This window comes from Anastrepha ludens, chromosome X (genome assembly GCF_028408465.1).
Source record: "Anastrepha ludens isolate Willacy chromosome X, idAnaLude1.1, whole genome shotgun sequence".
NCBI classification, from domain to species: domain Eukaryota; kingdom Metazoa; phylum Arthropoda; class Insecta; order Diptera; family Tephritidae; genus Anastrepha; species Anastrepha ludens.
The window spans coordinates 164551-186926 of NC_071503.1; the positions used below are offsets into that span (position 1 = coordinate 164551).

The 22376-nt window shown below is 44.9% G+C and overlaps 1 protein-coding gene across 1 annotated transcript; it reads right to left on the reverse strand.

Moving 5' to 3' along the window:
- Window positions 1-2164: 2164 nt before the first annotated feature.
- On the reverse strand, window positions 2165-16253 carry LOC128869355 (uncharacterized). Its single transcript, XM_054111893.1, has 3 exons — window positions 14347-16253; window positions 14048-14295; window positions 2165-2307 (listed from the first exon to the last, which is right to left on the reverse strand). The coding sequence occupies exons 1-3, from the start codon at window positions 16251-16253 to the stop codon at window positions 2165-2167; spliced, it is 2298 nt and encodes a 765-aa protein (XP_053967868.1).
- Between the last annotated feature and the right edge of the window lie 6123 nt (window positions 16254-22376).

A 22376-nucleotide genomic window follows, 5' to 3' on the forward strand; every position in this document is an offset into this window, starting at 1 on the left:
CCATTCAAAAAGCGCGAATATCCTACTGCGTTCAAAAAATTTTCATGTTACAAAACAAGTGAAAACTTGCTCATATATGATACATGAGCGTATAAGACACGGTACGGTGATATGAATCATATATGATTCATGAAACATAAATTGCAATGTTTACCCAAAATTTTTTTGTGCACTCCATTTTTTCATTGTTTAAGCAAATTATTATAAAAAAGTAATGTTTGACCATATATTTTCACTTTAAACAGTAATTTTTTTTATTTATATGTTAAATCTTACCTGAGTAGACATGTAGGAACATTTTTGAAAGATAACTGTGTATAAAAATAGCAGTAGAGATCTCGAACAGGTAGAAAAACGTGGAGGGAGAGCGGAGAGACAGCTGGTATGTACAGTGGGACTTCTTGGCCAGTTTAATTATAAATGAATTACACTCTATTGTGTACATTTAAAAAAATAAGGTAATTAATTACGACTAATGAAAAGAAAAAAAAATTAGTACAAAATCTGTTTATTTAAATATATTACATTGTTGTCTACATCAAATATTTTCTTCTACTTCATCTATCTGTATATTAGGTGAAGTATTCCGCTGCACTGTAAACATGATACACTGCAGTATAACACATCTCCACATTCCTTTTTGCAATTACGAAATAACATTTGCAATAAATTATCCGGAGCAGGTAATTGATTCATTGTTATTGGGATGTACATGTTATTGGAATACTTCCATCCGCAATTTTCAATAACTACGTCATTTCCTAGCCATATCTGAATTTGTAGGTTCACTCTTTTAAGGTGCTCAAACACTGCATCAGTTGTTGAAGGTAGTGATGACAAAAGAACACTCGTTTTTGTGGCTGTTGCTTTTATAAAAGAATTGAACCTGAATGTATTTCAATCATGAGTTTTAGACGGAGCGCCATATAAACTCAAAATACATGATACACCTGCTTGCAATATATTATTGGGGTCTACATTGATATTTTTAAATACTTTTACTGAGTCGTGTAAATCAATCCATTTCTCAAAATTTTTGGCAATCTTAATTTTTCCTTTATTGAAAACCGAAGAAGTAGTGTCACAACCCGTAAAGGCATGTAAAAAACGAATATGTTCTTAGCAATTTGGTAATGATTTTTCTAAACATTTCGAAGAGAATATCTTCTGTTGAACTTTGCCTTGGGATTGTTTTAGAAAATATATTTCACAACCTTTATCTACCAATGCCGTTAATACCACTAAGGGATCGTTATCTTCTGAAACTATAACAACATCTTTTGATTCCAAATTAATTAGCATCTCAACAATTAATTTATCCGCATCGCTTTCCGCTTAGCATGTAAAAATATTGTTGTCAGCTAATTTAATTCTCAACATTTCTATCAAGCGAATTTTATTTTTACTATTTGTCAAAACTTTATCTTGAGCAATTTTTAAAGGCATAGGTATGTTCATCAAATTCAATATTTCTACATTTATTTCTTAATGCGCGACGATTCCGCTCGGCTGATTTAATACTATCATTTTCATATCCATCAAATACCACGTGTGTGTTACTATTATAATTATTTTTTAAATATCTTACATAATGGTCCCATATCATTGCAAACGTTCCATTTAATTACCATTTACAACGATGTAGTAAAATCCCTCCGTCAATAACATAATAGAGATTTTCTACTCTTTTTAAATTAATAGAAATTTCCGGAAATAATTCGTAAAATGTTGATTTGTTTGTTTTTCGCAGTTCACCATCTTCAAATGCAGCAACTGGATATGGTGCCAATTCGTAATTCATATATTATTTAAGTTCTTCGTCGGTTTTTTTAAAAACACAAATACGTTGAAACAGCCGTAATGGGTCAACAGGAATAATCTCGTCATGAATTTAAATTTTGCTATTTTTCGCCAATAGGGAATTTATTTTATTTTTCCTTGACAATTTTAATTCATTAGCTCAATACTATACAAATGTAAATTCCAATCTCCCATACGGTCCGCAGCAATGAAGTCCTTCAATATTGTAACCATTCGAAAATAAAAAATCCATAGCTTTGAAGTTTTATTTTGTATTTTCAAGCTCAAGTAATTTATTTTCAAAAATTGTTGTAAGCGTTTGAAATCCGTGGCTTTCAGTTATTTCAGCGTAGTTGAAGATTTCTCAAATCATAGAGTTATCTTCATCATTCAGTATATTTGCTAAACCTGTATTGTGTTCCATAAGATGTTCAAAAATCAATTGTGTTACCGCTTCCTGTAATAACGTATGAGCACGTACAGCTCTAGCATACGCATGTCCAGATGCTATGTGATCAATTGTATTTTCAGCATATATGGTAGAAAGAGCTTCTTTTATCCCACTTCTAGCCATAATATAACCAATGGAACCCATGTAAGACATAAGATATATAATGATATTTTGATGCAAGTGTCTGTAAGTCGGCTTGAGGCGGATGTTTCAACGCGCGAGGCGGACCTATTCGGAGAATTTGTCCCAGTTCAAGTATCAATTTAGTGTAGGGATGAGTGAATATAAGAAGATGCTAGTGAGAGTTAAGGAGGAAGAGTGCAGGAGATTTGGGGGGTGGAAAGTAGGGATGACCCTTGGGGACAAGTTTATAGGATCTGTCGGGGTCTTCGCGTAGGTGACACCGTATTATCGACGTGGAGAGAGTGCGCCAAAGGTCTGTTAGGCGAGTTCTTTCCCAGGGCTGAGGTCCAGGCTCCTTCTGCACACGAGGTGCCTGTTCCTCCACTAGACGTTGGGGAGTTGGATTATGCGTTTGGCCTGGTCAGGTATAAAAGGTCTCCAGGTTTCGATGATTTGAACGGAGAGATGTGCAAATTCTTGTGGAAATTCATTCCGGAATATCTGGAAGCCATTTCTGATATATGAAGTCGCCCGATAAGATCAGGAGCAATCCTCAATCTTATCGTGGTTTCAGCCTCCTTCTAGTACTTGGAAAACTGCTGGAAAGGGTCGTGGTTGAGCGGCTTTAGGAGCTAATTCGGAGTAATAGGTCTGATAGGCAGCATGGTTTTAGGAAAGGACGTAGTGTAGAAGATGCGTGTATGTATGTTCAGAGTGTAGTTAGGGAAATGTCAACAAATATGTCCTTGGCATGCTTATGGACTTCAAGGGGCCTTTGATTACTTGCGCTAGGACCGCGTATTATAACGACTAGAGGAACTTAGCTGTCCGAAAATAACTCTATGGCGGAGTTACTTTTCGGACAGAAAAGCATCCATAGAAGGTGTTGGCGGAAGTGTGGAGATTGGGGTGACTCGCTGCTCTCCGCAGGGATCCATTTGTGGTCCATTCATTTGGAATCTCATGATGGAATCCCTACTTCCGCAGTTAGAACCACTCTGTAAATGCTGTGCGTATACGGTCGACCTTCCCATTTTGGAGGAGGGTCGGTCACGTGAGGAACTGGAGGGAGTGGGTTGGCACATCCTTACAATTACCCAAAATTGGGGGGTAGATGTGGGGGTAGACATATCGATGGGCAATGCTGCTTAAGGGTAGATTGTCTCCGAGTCGTCCACCGATTGTCCGTTTGAATGGGGTAAATATCAGATATAAGACGCAAGTCAAATACCTAGGGTTGACAATGAGTTAAATGATGTGTTTTACTCCACACTAAGTGTTATTGAGGGAGCGGCTGCAGGCAATTGTCGGGCAATTTCGTCGCGCTCTCAGATGTGACTGGGGTCTTAGTCGACGTGCGGTTCGCACCATATATCGGGGCCTGTTTGTGGCCTGTACCACTTCGGGGCTGCTGCATGGTACGAATCGGCGTTAACGACTGGTGGCCAACGTCATCTGATGGCGTACCAGCGCAATATGCTGCTTGCCTGAATGCCTGTACAGTAAGTACAGATGCGTGGCAAGTATTGATGGGTGCGCCTCCTCTTGACCTGTAAGTCATACAGAGTGCTGTTGCCTTCAGGTTGAGAAGGAGGCTATGTATGCCGCTGCCGCAGGATCCACAGTTATCCGACAGTGATGTAGGTATTTAGAATGCAAAAGGTTGTTGAATGAGGGTATGCTTCGTAGGTGGTAAGACCGCTGGGACAATAGTTCCAAAGGCCGGGTGACATACGAGTACATTAGCGATGTTTCCTTTGTCGGGAAAATCCTGATTTTGGATTTTCCCTCAGCCTAGGTTTCCTCCTTACAGGACATGGGCCTCTTAATGCGTATTTGCATGAGATACGCTTGTCTACAAGTGAGAAATGTGCTTGTGGGTCGGCAAAAGAGGCCTGGGTGCACGTCCTCTGTGAATGCCCGATGTACTCCGACATTAGCGATCTGGTGCGTGTAGGGATTAGTTGGACTGATGGACGGTATGATGTGAGTGGTGTGATTGCCAACCGTCGGAATGTCGAAATAATAGGGCAATATGCGCCTGAAGTTTTTAGGCGGCGACGGAGTTTAAGGCGTTCAGTTGATTAGTTTTTAGATATTCTTGTCTGCGTGTTCTGTTGTGGGATTGGGGTTTAGGTGTGGGGAATCGCAGCCATTCCAGAGCTGTATGGAAGTTCAACTGGTAGTAGTCTCGCCTACGAGGTCTGACCGGAGACTTAAATATAGTACCACGGGGAACAGGGGCCCTCGGAGGTGGGCCCCTCAGGAAGTATCGTGGTGGCTGTGGTTCAACACCTAAATGCGGGTAGAGTCTTTTGGCTCGATGTGGAGTTGCATTGCAACCGGGTATCGGGACCCATAGAACGGGGGAGGGTTAGATAGACCTCGAACCCTACCAAGGTGGTTAGTGTGTCCATTCGCCAATACCAATAGGTACCTTAAGTGCCTTTTGCATTTTTGGGGCGCTGATCAACGCATTGTTTTGATCCGTTGTGCTTTTGAGCACCGTGGTGTCGGGCCGTCGCCGGTGGTTACCCACGTAAAAACAATCGGACGCTGTGCCAATTTACTCATTCATTCTCAGTCTGCCTGGTGAATAGTGCGGACGTGTCGTGTGCTAAGCGGTGATTTGCGATTTTTTGGGATCTCTCTTTGCGTGTACATTCGCGGGTGAATACCGGTACGTAATACCGCTTTTCAAGTGACGAAAAGAGTTATACGTTAGACGGAATAGAGTTATAGTGAATGAATTAATATGAGCGATGTGGAATATTGTTTTTATTAGGTTCCCTGGCCCCATATGACGACGTCACTGAAACGCTCCACGTTCACTGAATTTTTTCAATATGGGCTTTTGAAAGATGTTAGAAAAAATGATTTATACAAAAACAACAAAAACCAAATTGCTCACATGTGATTCACGATCGTACGCGACCAAGCTCAACGCTATACGTTTTATGAATCATATATGCGTCAAAGAAAATGTGCTCACATGTGATTCATGTGAACGTACCCGAACAGTTTCCGCGTTTAAGTTTTATCAAATAACATGTATGTACATTAAGGTGGATCGAAAGTTGTAATGAGAATATTTTTTTTTTATTTTTATTTCTGCCTATGCGGGAAAGTTGCCTCATATAAAGACCATCAAATGTTTATATGGATCATGTCAAAATTTTGAGAGCGAATACTGCCACACGTCCTTCAAAATTCTTTCAAATGAGTAAAATTCTGACATAGTTGCAAAGAACTTCGATTGTGTTCATATTACAAGAAAAATTCTATACCAACCTTGTTAAGCTATTTATGTGCGAAAAACTCTACAAACGACATTTTCGTCTATTTTCAATATTTAGCGAAATATATTGAAAAATATGAAAATTCAACTGCCATTCAATACCAAGAACCTTTATATCATAGTAGAGAGATTAATAACAATTCCTACATATTTATCAAAAAAGGAATAAGTGTAACAAAATATAGCACTTCAAACATTTCTTTTATTCAAATTCATTTCAAATTGTATCAAATTTCATTTTTAAGCATTAAAATTAATTTTTACAAACACTGTAATCTTTTATAGAGTTAAATTTTGGCATGACTTTACGAGCCTGCCCCCTCGGCAGGCAATGGCAAACCTCCGAGTGTATTTCTGCCATGAAAAAGTGTCTCATAAAATTATCTGCCGTTCGGATTCGGCTTGAAGCTGTAGGTCCCTCCATTTGTGGAACAACATTAACACGCACACCACAAATAGGAGGAGGAGCTCGGCCAAGCACCTAACAGAAGTGTACGCGCCAATTATTTTTTATTTTTTTTTTTTACGAGATTCCAATCGCACTCTAATAAATCCATCTTTACTAGTTTCTCCACAAACAGCAGTTGATGATTCAGTTACCAGTTTAACACAACTTTCTGTGGCATGGGTATTTTTTTACCGTAGACAAAATTAGTGCATCTTCTTTTTGGGGTGATTGTTTGCATTCATTATGTACATCTGTGCTTATTTTCATTACGAGTGGTCTCTCAGTAAGTGTAACCTCATTCCAGTTAACCATTTTCGTGTAGCCTTTTGCACTAAAATTAAATTTTGGTATTTTAAAAAATCTTATGCTAACACCGGGTGTTTCTCTACTCTTAATTATTTTTTCTAACGTCAAAACCTTTACGTCCATTCTTTCATCAACCAAAGGTGCCAACAAACTTGTTCTCCGGATGTCCGAAAAAACCATTTCTTTGAATTACAGAGTCCACTATCTTTTTTAGGTTTTCTGGTAGATATCTCAATCGGATTATAGTTGAATGTAAGTTCTTTCACCCATATATGGAACTTGGTTTAGTTTTTATTTCAAACCACATTGGTGCATAAACTTTCACAATAAAATGAACTAGCATCATAAGATTTTCTGAAGGATGACTTGTTGATACATACAATCTTTAAATTCTATTTGCTATAGTAAGCCATCTGGAATAACAATTTTTCTGGGGTTTTTCTTTTTTAAGCTGTCTAAGCTGCCACTTATAATAGCACTACAAATATCAAATAGGTATTTTTGATCCGTACTTAAATCTTTTTCACTGGATATATCTGCTAGTGTGAATATAATTGGTTTATAATTGACGAAAGAAAGCTTCTCACAATCCTTCAATTTTTTCTCTATTTCACCGTTAAAGCTTTCAGACGTAGAACCATCAATGTATTCAAACAAATGTCTAAGCGGTAGTTCATTGGCGTGTAATTAGCAGATGAACCATTGTAAGGGTTTTTGAAGACTTTCTTCTAAATATCGTACGACTCCTCCTTTAAAACCTGTGTTCAAAACAGTTCCATCACGTCCAACCGCAACCACCTTGTGTAAGTGCTGCGATCAGAGCTTGTTGCGTTCTTGCCTACGGTCGGGCCTGGCGTTAGCTCCACTTGGGTCGACCCGTCCTTGATCGGGGAACAGTGTTCCGTCCGCCACGGCATTGGTGGTGACCTTTGCCAGACCTTTGGTTGGCGCTGTGGGCTACGCCCTCGCGCTTTGCTTTGGCTCGCCGATAGGTGCAGCCGCTGTGTGCGTGCCTGTGCGGGGCTCATCCCTGCCGTGCAGTAGTTGCCGTCGCCTAAAAGTGATTTATTTTTTGCTGTTTCTCGGGAGGCCTTTATCCGGCGAATTCGGCAACCTAGGTGGGAGGGTCGTTGGGATATACCCAAATTAGACGGTATACGGAAGAGCGCGAACACCCCTCTTTCAGTCAGTTCCGCGGTGCCATCGTCGGCAATGTGTCGTCCATTGACGTCGAGGGAGGAGGAGGTCATGTTGCGGTCCCCTCCCCGTATCAAGAAGAAGACCGCTGGAGGGGCAGTAAGTAAGTTACCTGAAGGCAAGTCGGGGGTAAGCGGAAGCGAGGGCGGAAGGCAGGGACTAAATAGGGTCCAGCCGGGAGGAATCTGGACAAAATCCGTAGGGATTTGGATGCTTTCCAGGAGGGGTTGGGAGCGTTCGGTGGTGGTGCCGAACGGAAAAAGATTGCGGGCGAAGTTATGGGGCGGTTCCGAACCATCAAGGATGGTTATAGCGGAGCCGTCCTGAACATGGACGGTGTATCAAAATGCTCGGCGAAGGAGCTCTTGGGCTACACCTCGGAGTTCGAAGAGCTCTTCTTAGAGATGGTGGCGGAGATCGCATCTCATTGCCACGAAGAAGCTAAGGGAGGAAGCACTTCGGAAGACGGCTGAAGCTGCGCTGGCTGGTGCAGCGACGATGCCGGCACTTCAGGCGCCTGCGCCTGTTGATGCTTGGCCGGTTGTAGTGAGAGGTAACCCCCCCACTCGTCCAAGGAGGTGATCAAGAAGATAGTGAAGGGGTAGGGCCTTCCATGGGGGTAAGAGTGCACGAGGTGCACCCGTTAAAGGACGGAGGTGCGATTATTCGCACCCCATCCGTAGCTGAGAGGTATACTTGGCGAAGAATGTCAAGTTTTCCGAGGTGGGGCTCGATGTGAGCGTACGTTGGAAGCTGGGACCCAGGGTTCTGGTCCAGGGGGTCCACACGGAGATCTCCCCTGATGAGTTCATGGGGGAGCTTTTCCGATTGAGCCTGAAGGAGTTCAGCCCTGGGTGCTTGGAGAAGGACGTGAGGATGGTCAGCCGTCCTTAGAAGGTTAGCCCGGTTGGGGTAACGAACGTGGTCTTTGAGGGTACGGACATGTTAATGTCCGCCCTCTTGGAGGTCGGGCGTTGCTACATTAAGTGGTTCTCCTTCCGGGTACGGCCGGACCAACTGACGCCCACCTGTTTCCGATGCATGGGGTTCGACATAAGGTGGCAGAGTGCAGGGCCAAGAAGGATGTCTGCCGAAGGTGCGGGCAAGAAGGGCACAGGAGTGCAGGTTATGGCAATGCCCCGCATTGTAGCAACTGTGCATTTAAGGGCAAGCCAGCCGGACATCTGATGATGTCCACTGTGTGCCCGGTGTACTGTGCCATTGTTGCCCGTGCGCTCGCTAGACATTGATGGTTGAACTATATCAACTGAACTGTCAGGGGGCTTATGCCGTGATGTGTGAATTGGGGGCGTGTATGTTGGAGGGGGGAAGCGGCATTGCCTTGCTCCAGGAACCAAACTCCACCAATGGTTTGGTGAGAGGTCTTCCTGGGGGCTTCAGAGTCTTTACTGACCTTGGAGTCAATGCCGCAATAGCTGTGTGTGAGCCAAGCTACTCTTGTGTAGTAGTTGACTCATCATAGTGGGAGTGTGTGTGTGTGTCGGGGGGGAATTCGGCAGAATGAATGTCGCCAGCTTGTGTTGCAAGTGTGGCGAGCCTCTAGAGCCATAGAGCCCTAAAGTGAGAGAAGCATTCCTGCCATCGTGTGTCTTGATGCGAACGCGACCTCCCCGATGTAGTTCAGCAAGGAATCTAGGCATACTGCTGGATATCGGAGCCACGATCAGGGTGAGGTTATGAGTGAAAGGGTGGTGGCGAATAGCCTCCACATTGTGAATGAACCGAGTGAATTAGTGAATAGTATACGTTTGAGGGGCCTAGAGGTGTGAGTGACATCGACATGGCGCTCATGAATGAGGCAGCAGCGAGCAGGTTCGAGTGTAAATGGAGCGTTAGGGGGGGTCGGGGAATTAGTGACCATAGTTTAATACAAATTATGGTTGCTCCTCGTACCCCGCAGTTGGAATGTGTGAGTCCATTGAGGCGATGGCGTACCTTATGTACCGACTGGAACCGATATGGACATGCTGTTAGATAAGCGGAATTGGGTATACCGCTGAATGAGTGTGAGGAATTGGACAGATCTTTAGGATCTGTCGCGGTCGTCGAAACGAGATGGCTATCTCTCTTCGGGTAGGTAACACTGTGTTATCGACGTGGAGAGAGTGCGCCAATGTTCTGTTAGGCGAGTTCTTTCCCAGGACTGAGGTTCAGGTTCCTCCTGCACAAGAGGTGCCTGTTCCTCCACTAGACGTTGGGGAGTTGGATTATGCGTTTGGCCTGGTCAGGTCTAAAAGGTCTCCAGGTTTCGATGGTTTGAACGGAGAGATGTGCAAATGCTTGTGGAAGTTCATTCCGGAATACTTGGAGGCCATTTATGATAAATGCATATGGGAGGGATATTTTCCACGTGAGTGGAAAGTTGCTAGGGTCGTTGTACTCTTGAAGTCCCCTATAAGATCAGGAGCGATCCTCGATCTTGTCTTGGTATCAGCCTCCTTCCGGTACTTGGAAAAGTTCTTGAGCGGTTTCAGGAGCTTACTCGGGGTGTTAGGACGGATACGCAGTATGGGCTTAGGAAAGGACGTAGTGTAGAAGATGCGTATGTTGTATGTTCAGAATGCAGTTAGGGAAAACGTCAATAAATATGTCCCTGGCATGTTCATTGACTTCAAGGCGGCATTTGATTACTTGCGCTGGGACCGGTTGTTACAACGGCTAGATGAGCTTGGTTGTCCGGAAATTAGTCTATGGCGTAGTTATTTTTCGGACACAAAAGCATCCATAGTAGGTGTCGGCGGAAGTGTGGAGATTGGGGTGGCTCAAGGCTGTCCGCAGGGATCCATCTGTGGTCTCTTCATTTGGAACCTCATGAGGGACTCCCTGCTTCGGCAGTTAGAACCACTCTGCAAATGCGGAGCGTATGCGGACGATCTTCTAATTTTGGTGGAGGGTCGGTCACGTGAGGGACTGCAGCGAGGGGGTGGGCAGCTCTTTACATTTACCCACCATTGGGGGGTAGATGCGGGAGTGGACATATCGATGGACAAAACGGTGACAATGCTGCTTAAGGGCAGATTGTCGCCGAGTCGTCCACCGATTGTACGTTTGAATGGGGTTAACATTAGGTATGTGACGCAAGTCAAATACCTAGGGTTAACCATGCGTGAAAGGATGTGTTTTGCTCCACACTTAGTGTTGTTGAGGGAGTGGCTGCAGGCAATTGTTGGGCAAATTCGTCGCGTGGTCAGATGTGACTGGGGCCTTAGCCGACTTGCGGTTCGCACCGTATATCGGGGGCCTATTTGTGGCCTGTGCCACTTATGGTGCCGCTATATGGTACGAATCGGCGTTAAGGTCTGTTGGCAAGCGTCATCTGATGCTTCGTGGGTGGCGAAACCGTTGGGACAATAGCTCCAAAGGTCGCGTGACATACGAGTACATTGGCGATGTTTCCTATGTCGGGAAAATCCTGATTTTGGATTTTCCCTCAGCCTAGGATTCCTCCTTACAGGATAGGGGCCTCTTAATGCGTATTTGCATGAGAGGCGCTTGTCTACAAGTGAGGAATGTGTTAAAGGGTCGACAAGAGAGGACTGGGTGCATGTCTTCTGCGAATGCCCGATGTACTCAGACATTAGGGACCTTGTGGGTGTAGGGATTAGTTGGACTGATGGACGGTATGATGTGAGTGGTGTGATTGCCAACCGTTGGAATGTCGAAATGTTAGGGCAATACGCGCGTTAGGTTTTTAGGCGGCGACGGAATTTAAGGCGTTCAGTTGATTCGTTTTTAGCTATTCTTTTCTGTGTGTTCCGTTGTTGGATTGGGGTTTTTTGGTGTGGGGAATGACCATCAGTCCAGGGCTGTATGGAAGCTCAACTGGTAGGAGTCTCGGCTACGAGGTCTGACCGCAGACTTAAGTCTGGTACCACGGGGAACAGGGGCCCTTCGCGGAGTGTCGTGGTGGCTTTGGTGTAACACCTAAATGCGGGTAGAGCCTTTTGGCTCGATGTGGAGTTGCATTGCAACCGGGTGCCGGGACCCATAGAACAGCAGAGTGTTAGATAGACCTCGAACCCTACCAAGGTGGTTAATGTGTCCATTCCACACTACCAATGGGTACCTTAAGTGCTTTTTGCATTTTTGGGGCGCTGATCAACGCATTGTTTTGATCCACTGTGCTTTTGAGCACCGTGGTGTCGGGCCGTCGCCGGTGGGTACCCACGTAAAAACAATCGGACGTTGTCCCTACCTACTCCCCCCAGCGGTGCAGGGAATAGAATATGCCCGAGGTAAGGTATGCCTGTCGTAAAAGGCGAATAAAATATAGGTCCACCAGTGCTTCAGTAGTATGGGTGCTCAAATGTCAGTGTTTTCGGGAACGATGTCTCACCGAAGACCATAACTCGGTACCACGGGGAACAGGAGCCCTCTGAGTTCGCTCTTACCTGTTCTTTGGGAACGGCGCTTCGGGGAAGTTTTCGTGGTGGCTGTGGTTAAGTCCTAAAGCGCGGGCAGGGTTTTGGCCGAGGAGTTGCATTGCAGCCGGGTGCCGGGATCCGTAGAACGGCGGAGGTATGGGTAGGCCTCGAGCCCACCAAGGCGGCTAGTGTGTTGGGTCCTGATCATCAACGATTGATTTTGATCCGTGTACCTTTGGGTATCGTGGGTTTAAGCTGTCACCAGCAGGTACTCACGTAAAAAACAGTGGATGTTGTTGTCCCTATCTACTCATGCATTCTCAGTCTAAATGATTAATAGTGCGGACGTGTCGTGTGCTGAGCGGTGATTTGCGTGTACATTCGCGTGTGAATACCGGTGCGTGATACCGTTTTTCAGGTGACCCCAATTTTTTGCGTGGCTGTACGTGTTATCGTACAGCTTGCTGTAATTTATTGGACGCTTGAGTGAGTGCCGTACGGTATTCTTGTTGGACACTCTAGTGAGTGCCACTATACACTCTACTCCTAAAAAGGGCGTCCGTTTTTGTGTGTGGGTACAGTACTGCGCCAAGGTTGAATACCTTGTGCAGGTACTGCGACCAGAGCGTGTTGCGCTTTTGCCTACGGTCGAGCCCGGCGTTAGCTCCACTTGCGTCGATCCGTCCTTGTTCGAGGAACAGCGTTCCGTCCGCCAAGGCCCAAAAAGGGAATCGGGAGGCTTTATCCGGCGAATTCGGCCACCTAGGTGGTGAAGCGTTGGGCGATGCCCAAATTAGACGGTATGCGGATGTTGAGAGAATTTAAATTAAAACCAAATTAAACGAACGTTGTCAAAATCGCTGCAGCGGCACGTCCGTTCACGAAAAAGTCAAAGAAAAAGAGAGGGAAAATGAATGTGCGCAAAATATGGTAAGAAGCAAAATGTCAAAATAACGGGGTTGCCATATTAGCATTTTATTGACCAGCTTTGCATTCGCCCACCGTAAAGACATCAGTTGCCCTCCATAGGCAGCAGTACTAACTTTGATATGGCTCGGTTGATAATGGAAGTTGGCGTACGAATGGTTGCCACTCTGACAACGTCGTCAGTTCCTGGATGCACGTCTATTATACGACCCAACGTTCACTGAGTGGGAGGAGCGCGCTCGTCGCGTATTAAGACCAAGTCTCCGGGTGATAGATTGGTGCTAGTTTGATGCCATTTGCGTCTTACTTGTAGTTCTCGCAAGTACTCACAACTCCATCGGGCCCAGAAATGTTGCTGCATTTGTTGAAGCTGTTTCCACCTTTTGAGTCGATTTGGATTAACATCAAGTAAACTTGGTTCGGGAGTAGCGTCTAACGGACCGCCCACCAAAAAAATGGCCAGGGGTCAACGCAGCTAAGTCCGTTGCGTCTTCTGTTAGTGCCGAGATCGGCCTCGAGTTAAGCACTGCTTCCACTTGCTTTAAAAGAGTACAAAATTCTTCAAAGGTTATCTTCGCGCTGCCAATTATGCGCTTTAAATGGTGTTTCGTGCTTTTTATACCCGCCTCCCAGATGCCTCCGAAATTTGGAGATCCAGGTGGTATGAAATGCCATGTTACTCCCCAAGTTGGCACGTACCGTGCTGCCGCCTCAAGCTGTTGTCGAAAGCTGGCCAGATCTGCTTTTAGTTCCGCATCGGCTCTTACGAACGTTGTAGCACAGTCGCTGTATATGTCCGAATCCACGGTGTGCAAAGAATCTTCGAAGGGCTGCAAGAAACGCTGCAGTGCTCAAGTCGCTAACCAGCTCCAGATGAATTGCTCGGGTGCTGAAGCATACGAATAGGGCAACATAGCCCTTGTAACTGTGATGGCCTCTGCCTTTCGCGCTGCGAATTTGGTACGGTCCACCGTAAACGAGACCACAATGACTAAAAGGTTTTGCTGCGTTGCAGCGATGCGTGGGAAGACTTCCCATGATTTGGGTCGAGGGAACAACTCGGTGACGAAAACATTTTATACAACGATGAATGAATCGTCTGATTGACGAACGAGCGTCAATAATCCAGTATCTTCTTCTTATAAAGTTGAGAGTCGATTGAACGCCGCCATGCAACGTATAGTCATGCGCTTGACTGATCAGTAACGTGCACAGAGGATCCTGTTTCGGTAACAAGCATGGAAACTGTTCATAGAAAGGCATGTTTGCGTTCTTCAACCGCCCGTTTAAACGCAATTTTCCATCGTCATCCAAAACTGGGTTCAATTTGAGGAGCTTGCTCTTCTGGCAAATCGGTTTGCTAGAACGAAGACAGGAGATCTCATTAGCGAAATTAATCTGCTGAACATACCTTATCCAGAATTGCAAGGCCGCGGTTCTTTCAGTCACAGTGCACCATAGAGTTGTTTCATGGGGTCGCTTCATCAGTGCGGCAAGGAAACGCTGACACCAAGATGTTACTGCCAATAGCTTGTTGAGATTCGAGTATTTTTGAAGCAATGTCATGAGCATGGTTGGTTTGGACTCTTCCGGAATCGTCACTAGGGAGAGAACTAATTCTTCGTCTGGATCTGTCGAACCGTTGTGTTGTTCAGGCCAGGTGATTGAGTGACGATTTAGCCACGGAAGTCCCCGCCACCACAGCGACAACCCTGCGAGCTGAGACGGGAAAATACCCCGGGATGCAATGTAGGCTGGGTTCGTTGTAGTAGGTACATACTTCCAAGCGTTGATTAGTGTTAACTCTTGGATTTGAATTACACGATTGCTGATGTATTGGTTGTGTTTACCAGGATTTGATCGAATACAGCTGAGCGTGGTTTTGGAATCCGACCAACAGTAAAGTCGAATCGCTGGTAGTTGCAGTGTTGACAGCACTTTAGCGGCTACTTTCGCTGCGAGTAGAGCAGCCACCTTAGTCTTAGCGGTTAGAATTGATATTTTTACATCATTACCTGAAGTTTCCACACGAAGGTACGCGACAGCAGCATATACCACAGTAGAGGCATCAGAAAATACATGCAGTTGGTAACTGGATACACTGGGCTCAGCTCCAACCCACCTGGGTACTTTGAGTTCTCTGATTTGAGGCATTTCGTCTCTAAAGCGTCGCCATTCTTGTTGAAGTGGATCAGGAATGGGATCGCCCCAATCGACACCCGATAACCACAGCTGCTGACAAATAGCTTTACCTTTAACTACGACAGGTGCTAGTAGACCCGGCGGGTCATAGATTTTGGCCACATCGCACAATTGCTGCCTCTTTGTGATGTCTCCAATGATTGGTGTTACGTTTGTCTTGTAACCGAGGCTGTCAGTGTCGCACAGCCAATAAATTCCTAGAGCGTTTGTTTCGCTATCAAGATTTAAGTTGCGGGACAGCCCAAGGTTTTCGTCTTCAGTGTACAGATGACGCATAAATTCAGTAGAGTTGGACATCCACTTCCGAAGGTTGAATCCGCCGCGCTGCAAAAGCTGTTGTAGCTGGCGTTGAATATTCAGAGCGTCTTCCACGGTTGCGGCACCATGCAGGCAATCATCCATGTAAAACGACTCCGTTAATATTTTTGATGCTGCCGGAAAATCGTGTTCTTCATCCGTACCAAGCGTGTGCAGAACCTTAATGGTGAGATAGGGCGAGCAATTTAAGCCGTAAGTAACAGTGAGCAACCGGTAAATGGCTGGCTTGCCCTGCTCGTCACGCCAGACAATCCGCTGCATATCAGCATCAGGTCTGCTGACTAAAATCTGGCGATAACATTTTTCAATGTCCGCTATGAACGCAACTCGATGCATTCGCCAATTTAATATGATGGAGATTAAGTAGCTCTGCAGCTTGGGTCCAACATGAAGACAGTCGTTTAGAGAAACGCCACCTTTGTATTTCCTTGAAGCATTAAATACAGTGCGAAGCTTCGTCGTAGTGCTACCTTTTTTGTACACACCATGATGAGGAATGTAACATACTGGATGCGCAAAATCGTCAGATGGGACTGGATCCATATGACCAAGATTTCTGTACTCAGCCATAAACGCTGTATACATTTCATTCAGTGTGGCATTGTTTTGAAGGCGCGCTTGTTGGTATGCGAATAGTCGAAGGGCATTTGATTTAGAATCGGATAGAGCAGCAAGGTCACAGGACTCCTTAAAGGGATATTGAACGTGATAGCGCCCGGAAAGATCGCGACACACTGTACGCTCAAATAGCTTCTCGCAGTAAATTTCGTCTTGCGTCATTGAGGATGAGCCTTCCATGTCCTCACATTCATTGAACTTCCACAGTGGCTGAACCAAATTGTTGAGCTCAGTAGTGGCTGTAGCGCAAAACGTGGTGGCCAGGAGTAGTGTAGATGTGTGGGGCAGACGCCCGTAGATTACCCATCCTAAGTGAGTATTCTGTGCGGTAACTTTGTTGACGGCAGAGCGTTTGACGTCGTTGCGCAAAAGGAGACCGTAGAGGTCTGCGCCGACCCTGGTTCGAAGAAGTTTGGATCGGCTAATGGCAGATCGAGAAATTCCGAATATGGTTTTGGATCGACACGTTTTAACGGCATGAGATGCCCCAAGCGGGGCAGGACCACAGCCGAACAATCGATGTTGAACTCGGGTTCTGTAAGTGAATGTAATGAGAAATGAACTACGCCATTAGACTCACCTACACGGCAGCCGCCTATACCGGTGATGGGTACTTGAAGACGGGCTCTGCGAAGGTGTAGTTGTTGAACTGCAAACTCGCTGATGAAAGATGCCTGTGATTCATTGTCCAGAAGCGCCCGCAGTTGGAGTTCATGCCCTGTGGGAGAGCGTATTCCAATAACCGCAGTTGCAAGCAGAACAGATGTGAGATCATTTGTGTTTGGTGTTTGTATTAAATAATCGGAACGCGTATGATGAGTAGCAACCTTGTTGGGTTGCGTAGAAAGACTGTCATGCAACAGTGTATGATGTTTTTGCATGCATCTTTGGCATGTATAAGTAGATGAGCACTCGTCAAGAGTGTGGCCTGGTTTTAGACAATTTTTGCAAAGTTTTGCCTTATGAACCAGATCTAATTTTGCTGAAGATGTTTTCTTACGGAAATCCGGGCAGTACATGAGCGTATGCTTACCCGAACAGCATGAGCATCGGCCAAAGCTCGTTTGATGACTTCGCACAGCTTGATTGTGTGGTGATTTTTGTGAAAAATCTTTCGATTTATTCTTGGCAGCTGCACCCACTGCTTCCAAACCAAGAATGCGTTTTTCTAGAAACGAGACTAAATCGCTGTAAGCAGGCAGCTCACTTGGACTACCAAGACTCATCTTCCATTCTTTAACTGTGGCAGAATCGAGCTTTTCGGTGATTAGAAAAATTAGCCAATCATCCCACTGAGCTGTTGGACGGCCAAACTGTTATAACGCACGCATTGACTCAGTCACGGTGTCCAACAGTTTTCGCAGACTCGTTTCGGATTCTGTGGGCATTGCCGCCAACTTGACAATGTTTCGCAAGTATGACTTCACAAGTCGTCGTGTGTTGTCATACCTTTGTTGGAGTAGTGTTATAATAGGTCCCACGCGATTATAAAATTAGCGTCTATAACCGAAAAACTCCGGAGCATAACCTCCGGCTCGCCCTGTACGCTGCTTTTGAGATAGTGCATTCGTTGCACGTTGGGGAGTGCCGTATCTTTGACCACGCACGTGGCGAACATGTCCTTAAAGCTTAGCCACTTTTCAAAAGACCCATCGAACTTTGGCAACTCGATTTTTGGAAGAATTGTGAGTGGTGCACTTGCTGTAACTGAGCGAAACGTGGCAGATTGATTAAAACTGTCATTGCCGATATCTGAAAGCTCGTCGATACCATCGTTGAGCTCACCCATTGCTTCGTAATCTTCCGTATTTGAGGTTAAGTTTCTTCGAAGTGTAGAACGTGCCTGGACTGCTGCTGCCTTACTTTTTATTATTTCCAATGTGCAGGGAAAGGTTCCCCGCAAGGGATGCCAAAATGTTGAGAGAATTTAAATTAAAACCAAATTATACGAACGTTGTCAAAATCGCTGCAGCGGCACGTCCGTTTACGAAAAAGTCAAAGAAAAAGCGAGGGAAAATGAGGGTGCGCAAAATATGGTAAGAAGCAAGATGTCAAAGTAACGGGGTTGTCATATTAGCATTTTATTGACCAGCTTTGCATTCAGTCGTAACAGCGGAAGAGGGCGCACATCCCTCTTTAAGTCGGTTCCGCGGTGCCGTCGTCGGCAATGGACGCTACGACGTCGGGGGAGGAGGAGCACGTCTTGAGGTCCCCTCCCCAAATTAAGAAGAAGACCGCTGGAGGAGCAGCGGTTCCAGTGGAGAAGGAGGTAAAGGAGACCGTGAAGGTACCACAAAAGGTACCTCCGGGTAGGTCGGGGGTGAGCGGAAGCGAGGGTGCCTCCTAAAGTGGGAAAATGGGGGTTGTGAAAAAGGTGCGGAAAGCAGGGACTAAATTGGGTCCAGCCGGGAGGCATCTGGAGAAAATCCGTAGGGATTTGGATGCTTCCGAGGAGGGGTTGGGAGCGTTCGGTGGTGGTGCCGAACGAAAAATGATTGCAGGTGGGTGTATGGTTCGGTTCTGAACCATCAAGGATGGTTATAGCGGAGCCGTCTTGGACATGGACGGCGTTCCAAAATGCGTTGCGAAGGAGCTCTTGGGCTACTCCTCGGAGTTCGAAGAGCTCTTCGTAGAGATGGTGGCGGACATCGCCCATCTTCGTGGGCAATTAGATGCCACGAAGAAGATAAGGGAGGAAGCACATCGGAGGACGGATGGAGCTGCGCTGGCTGGTGCAGCGACGATGCCGGCACCTCAGGCGCCTGCGCCTTTCTTGCCTGCATTGCCGATGCCCACCCCGGTTGAGCGACCAGGTCTGGAGTGAGGGGTAAGACCCCTACTACGTCCAAGGAGGTGAAGGAGGTGGGTCCTTCTATGGGAGTTAGGGTGCACGAGGTGCGCCCGTTGAAGGATGGAGGTGGGATTATTCGCACCCCATCCGTTGCCGAGAGGGACAACTAGGCGAAGAATGCCAAGTTTTCCTAGGGGGGGCTCGATGTGAGCGTACGACGGAAGCTGAGACCTAGGGTTATGGTGCAGGGGGTACATACGGTGATCTCCCCTGATGAGTTCATGGGGGAGCTTTTCCGTTTGAACCTGAAGGAGTTCCGCCCTGGGTGTCTGGAGAAGGACGTCAGGATGGTCAGCCGTTATTGGAAGGTCAGCCCTGATGGGGTGACGAATGTTGTCCTTGAGGGCACGGACATGCTAATGTCCGCCCTCTTGGAAACAGGTCGTTGCTATGTCAAGTGGTTTTCCTTCCGGGTACGGCCAGACTAGATGACGCCCGGCTCTTTCCGCTGCATGGGCTTTGACCATAGGGTGGCAGAATGCGGGGCCAAAAAGGATGTATGCCGAAGGTGCGGGCAGGAAGGGCACAGAAGCGCAGGTTCGCGCAATGCCCCGCTGGGCATCTGATGATGTCCATTGTCTGCCCGGTATACTGAATGGCTTGTGGCGAATAGCTTCCACATTGTGAATGAACCGAGTGAATGGTATACGTTTGAGGGGCCTAGAGGTGTGAGTGACATTGACGTGATGCTCATGAATGAGGCATCAGCGAGCAGATTTGAGTGCAAATGGAGCGTTAGTGGGGGTTGAGGAATTAGTGACCATAATTTAATACAAATTATGGTTACTCCCCGTACCCCGCAGTTGGAATATGTGAGTCCATTGAGGCGATGGCGTACCTCATGTACCGACTGGAACCGATATGGACAGACTGTTAGAGAAGCGGTATTGGATATAGCGCTTAATCTGTTTAAGGAATTGGGGGTTGACGAGCAAATTACTCGTCTATCAGAATGTGTCTGGGGAGTGAATGACTTATTGTACAGGAAAGCTAGGGCTGTGAGAATGAAAGGTGTGAAATGGTGGACGAGTTTTTTTTCCCCTCCTTTATTTTATACATCTGTCCATTGACATTAAGTACGTTGTTTAACAATTTGGCCAGGATTTACATACATCGCTTAATGACCAGTGCCAAAGCGATAAAATTTAAGATAAACGAAATAATATACAATTAAATAATATTCAATACAAGTTTTACTCTACATAATTACAATTGTACAACAATATAACAGCAATTTAACCCCTTTGCACATTTATTTCTTTCTAGCATTCATTAAGTCGCTTGGTCGAGTTCTCTTTAAGCGTCTTTCAGTGTTTTTTTCCTTTCCAGAAGTTTGTTGATTTCTGCATTATTGTGTTCCTGTATTTTTTCAAAGTGGTTTCTTGCTATTTTTTTGGTCTCTTCGTCTACTGTTGCTATATTAAAAGTCCTATGGATGTCATCATTTTTCATGTACCTGTCAGACATGGTCAAGATTCGAAGAATCTTCGATTGTTGTCTTTGAATTTTTACTATATGAGACCTTTTAGCCGTTCCCCACACCTGTAGTCCATATAGCTAGATTGGTTTAATCATGGCTTTGTACAATAATGGCTTGTTCTGTATAGTAAGTCTGGATTTTGTGCTGACTAGCCAATGAAGTTGTCGAAGTTTTTCTTTAATTTGTTTGACCTTTTGCTTTATGTGGTGATTCCAATTTAGTTTCGAATCCAAATGTATTCCAAGGTATTTAGTAATTGGTTTAATTGTAATTGCTTTGCCATTTATTTTAATTGGAACTGCAGTAAATTTTGTTTGCGCGTTTGTGTATCGCTGCAGTTTTTCAGTAGCGATAGTTAAGCTTTTGTCCGATGCCAGTAGTATTGTATCGTTTGCGAACGTAGCAATTGATGAATTAGTTTCGTCAGGAGGTGGTATGTCTGCGGTGAATAAAACATATAGTAGAGGTCCAAGAACGCTTCCTTGCGGAACTCCAGCAGTTATTTGATGAATATCTGAACATTGATTGTCATATTTAATAGGTAGCTTTTTATGATAAGATAGTAGTCAAAAGGAATCATTATTTTTATTTTGTGGAGTAAGTCTTTGTGCCACACTTTGTCAAACGCTTTAGCTACGTCTAAGAATACTGCCGCACAATAACGATTGTTTTCAAAGTCTGATAGGATTTTATTTGTAATTCTATGGATCTGTTGGATAGTCGAGTGTTTTTTTCTAAATCCAAATTGATGATCCGGTATTATACGTTTTTTTTCCAGAAATTGGCTTAGTCGATCATGCAGTAATTTTTCAGCAATTTTAGATATTGTCGGTAGTAAGCTTATTGGTCTATAAGATGATACGGTAGTTGGATCTTTACCCGGTTTTGGCAATGCAATAATCTCTGCCACTTTCCAGAGTTTCGGAAAATATTGCAAGCCAAACATGGCATTAAAAATGTTTCACAAAAATATATATACCTTGGTTGGTAGCTCTATTAATGCTTTTCCTGTTATCAAGTCATATCCGGGTGCTTTTTTATGTTTTATTCCTTTTTTGATGCAAGCTATTATTTCGTGTGTATTCGTCCTTTTGATTTTTGTAAAGTCATAATGGTAGTTGTTTTGGTTGTCAATTTTCTTTTCTTCGTCATTTGATAGACCCTCTTCAAAGTATTTTGCTAAAGCTTTCGCTTTTTCTCCTTTTGTAACGGCCCATGAATTGTCATCTTTCTTTAGTGGGGGTTGATGTTTTATTTGGGTTTTTAATGTTTTAGTACATTTCCAAAGAGAGTAGTTTGTGTCTGTATTGGGAGTCAGGTTCTTCAAGTATATTAGTTTTCGATTTCTTTGTTATTTCTTTTGTTTAAAGTATCCTTAAGAATTTTTGTGGCTAAGTTTAGTTTTCTCTTGTCGTCAGGTGATCTAGTTTTTTGCCATCTTTTTCTTAACTTTCGTTTTTCAATAATTTGCTTCTTCATAGAAATGTCAGTGGCTGCTGAATTTGTTCTATTTGCTTACTTTGGTGCCTGATCTGATACCTGATAATGGCACGTTCAATGTCAAGTTGCGTTTTTAATATCACATTTGGTATAAGTTGATCGTCAATATGGTGGCGGAATTTTTCCCAGTTGGTTCTGTCATTAAGTATGCGAAAAGATGTATCTATAGATTTCATATAACTTACATATTCAAAAAAAAATCCTCCACTGAACCCTCCCCGAGGGTGCCAGCAGCTAATAAGTACCACAGTTTTCCTATTTTCAGGAGGTACTTAGCTAAGTTAAGGGTACTATGGGTAGGGTTCGATACTCCTCAATAGTACAGCACTACTCAAAGTACTCTTAACGTGGTCGGGGGTGAAGGGCTGGATTAAGGTGTGATGCGACCCGTGCCGAGAATCTGTCAGGCTTGGGGCCCTTCTAATAAATAACCAAGTCTCGAACGGAGCTTACGGATACCTGGCGCCCTCCG

Excerpts from the sequence above, each read along its gene's own strand:
- LOC128869355 (XM_054111893.1), bottom strand. The coding sequence starts at position 16,253 with ATGGAAGGCTCATCCTCAATGACGCAAGACGAAATTTACTGCGAGAAG. Across the intron at positions 14,296-14,346 it reads GCCTTGCAATTCTGGATAAG|CAAACCGATTTGCCAGAAGA; the intron begins GTATGTTCAGCA and ends TCTTCGTTCTAG. Across the intron at positions 2,308-14,047 it reads ATACTGGATTATTGACGCTC|CATCTGGACATGCGTATGCT; the intron begins GTTCGTCAATCA and ends TTGATCACATAG.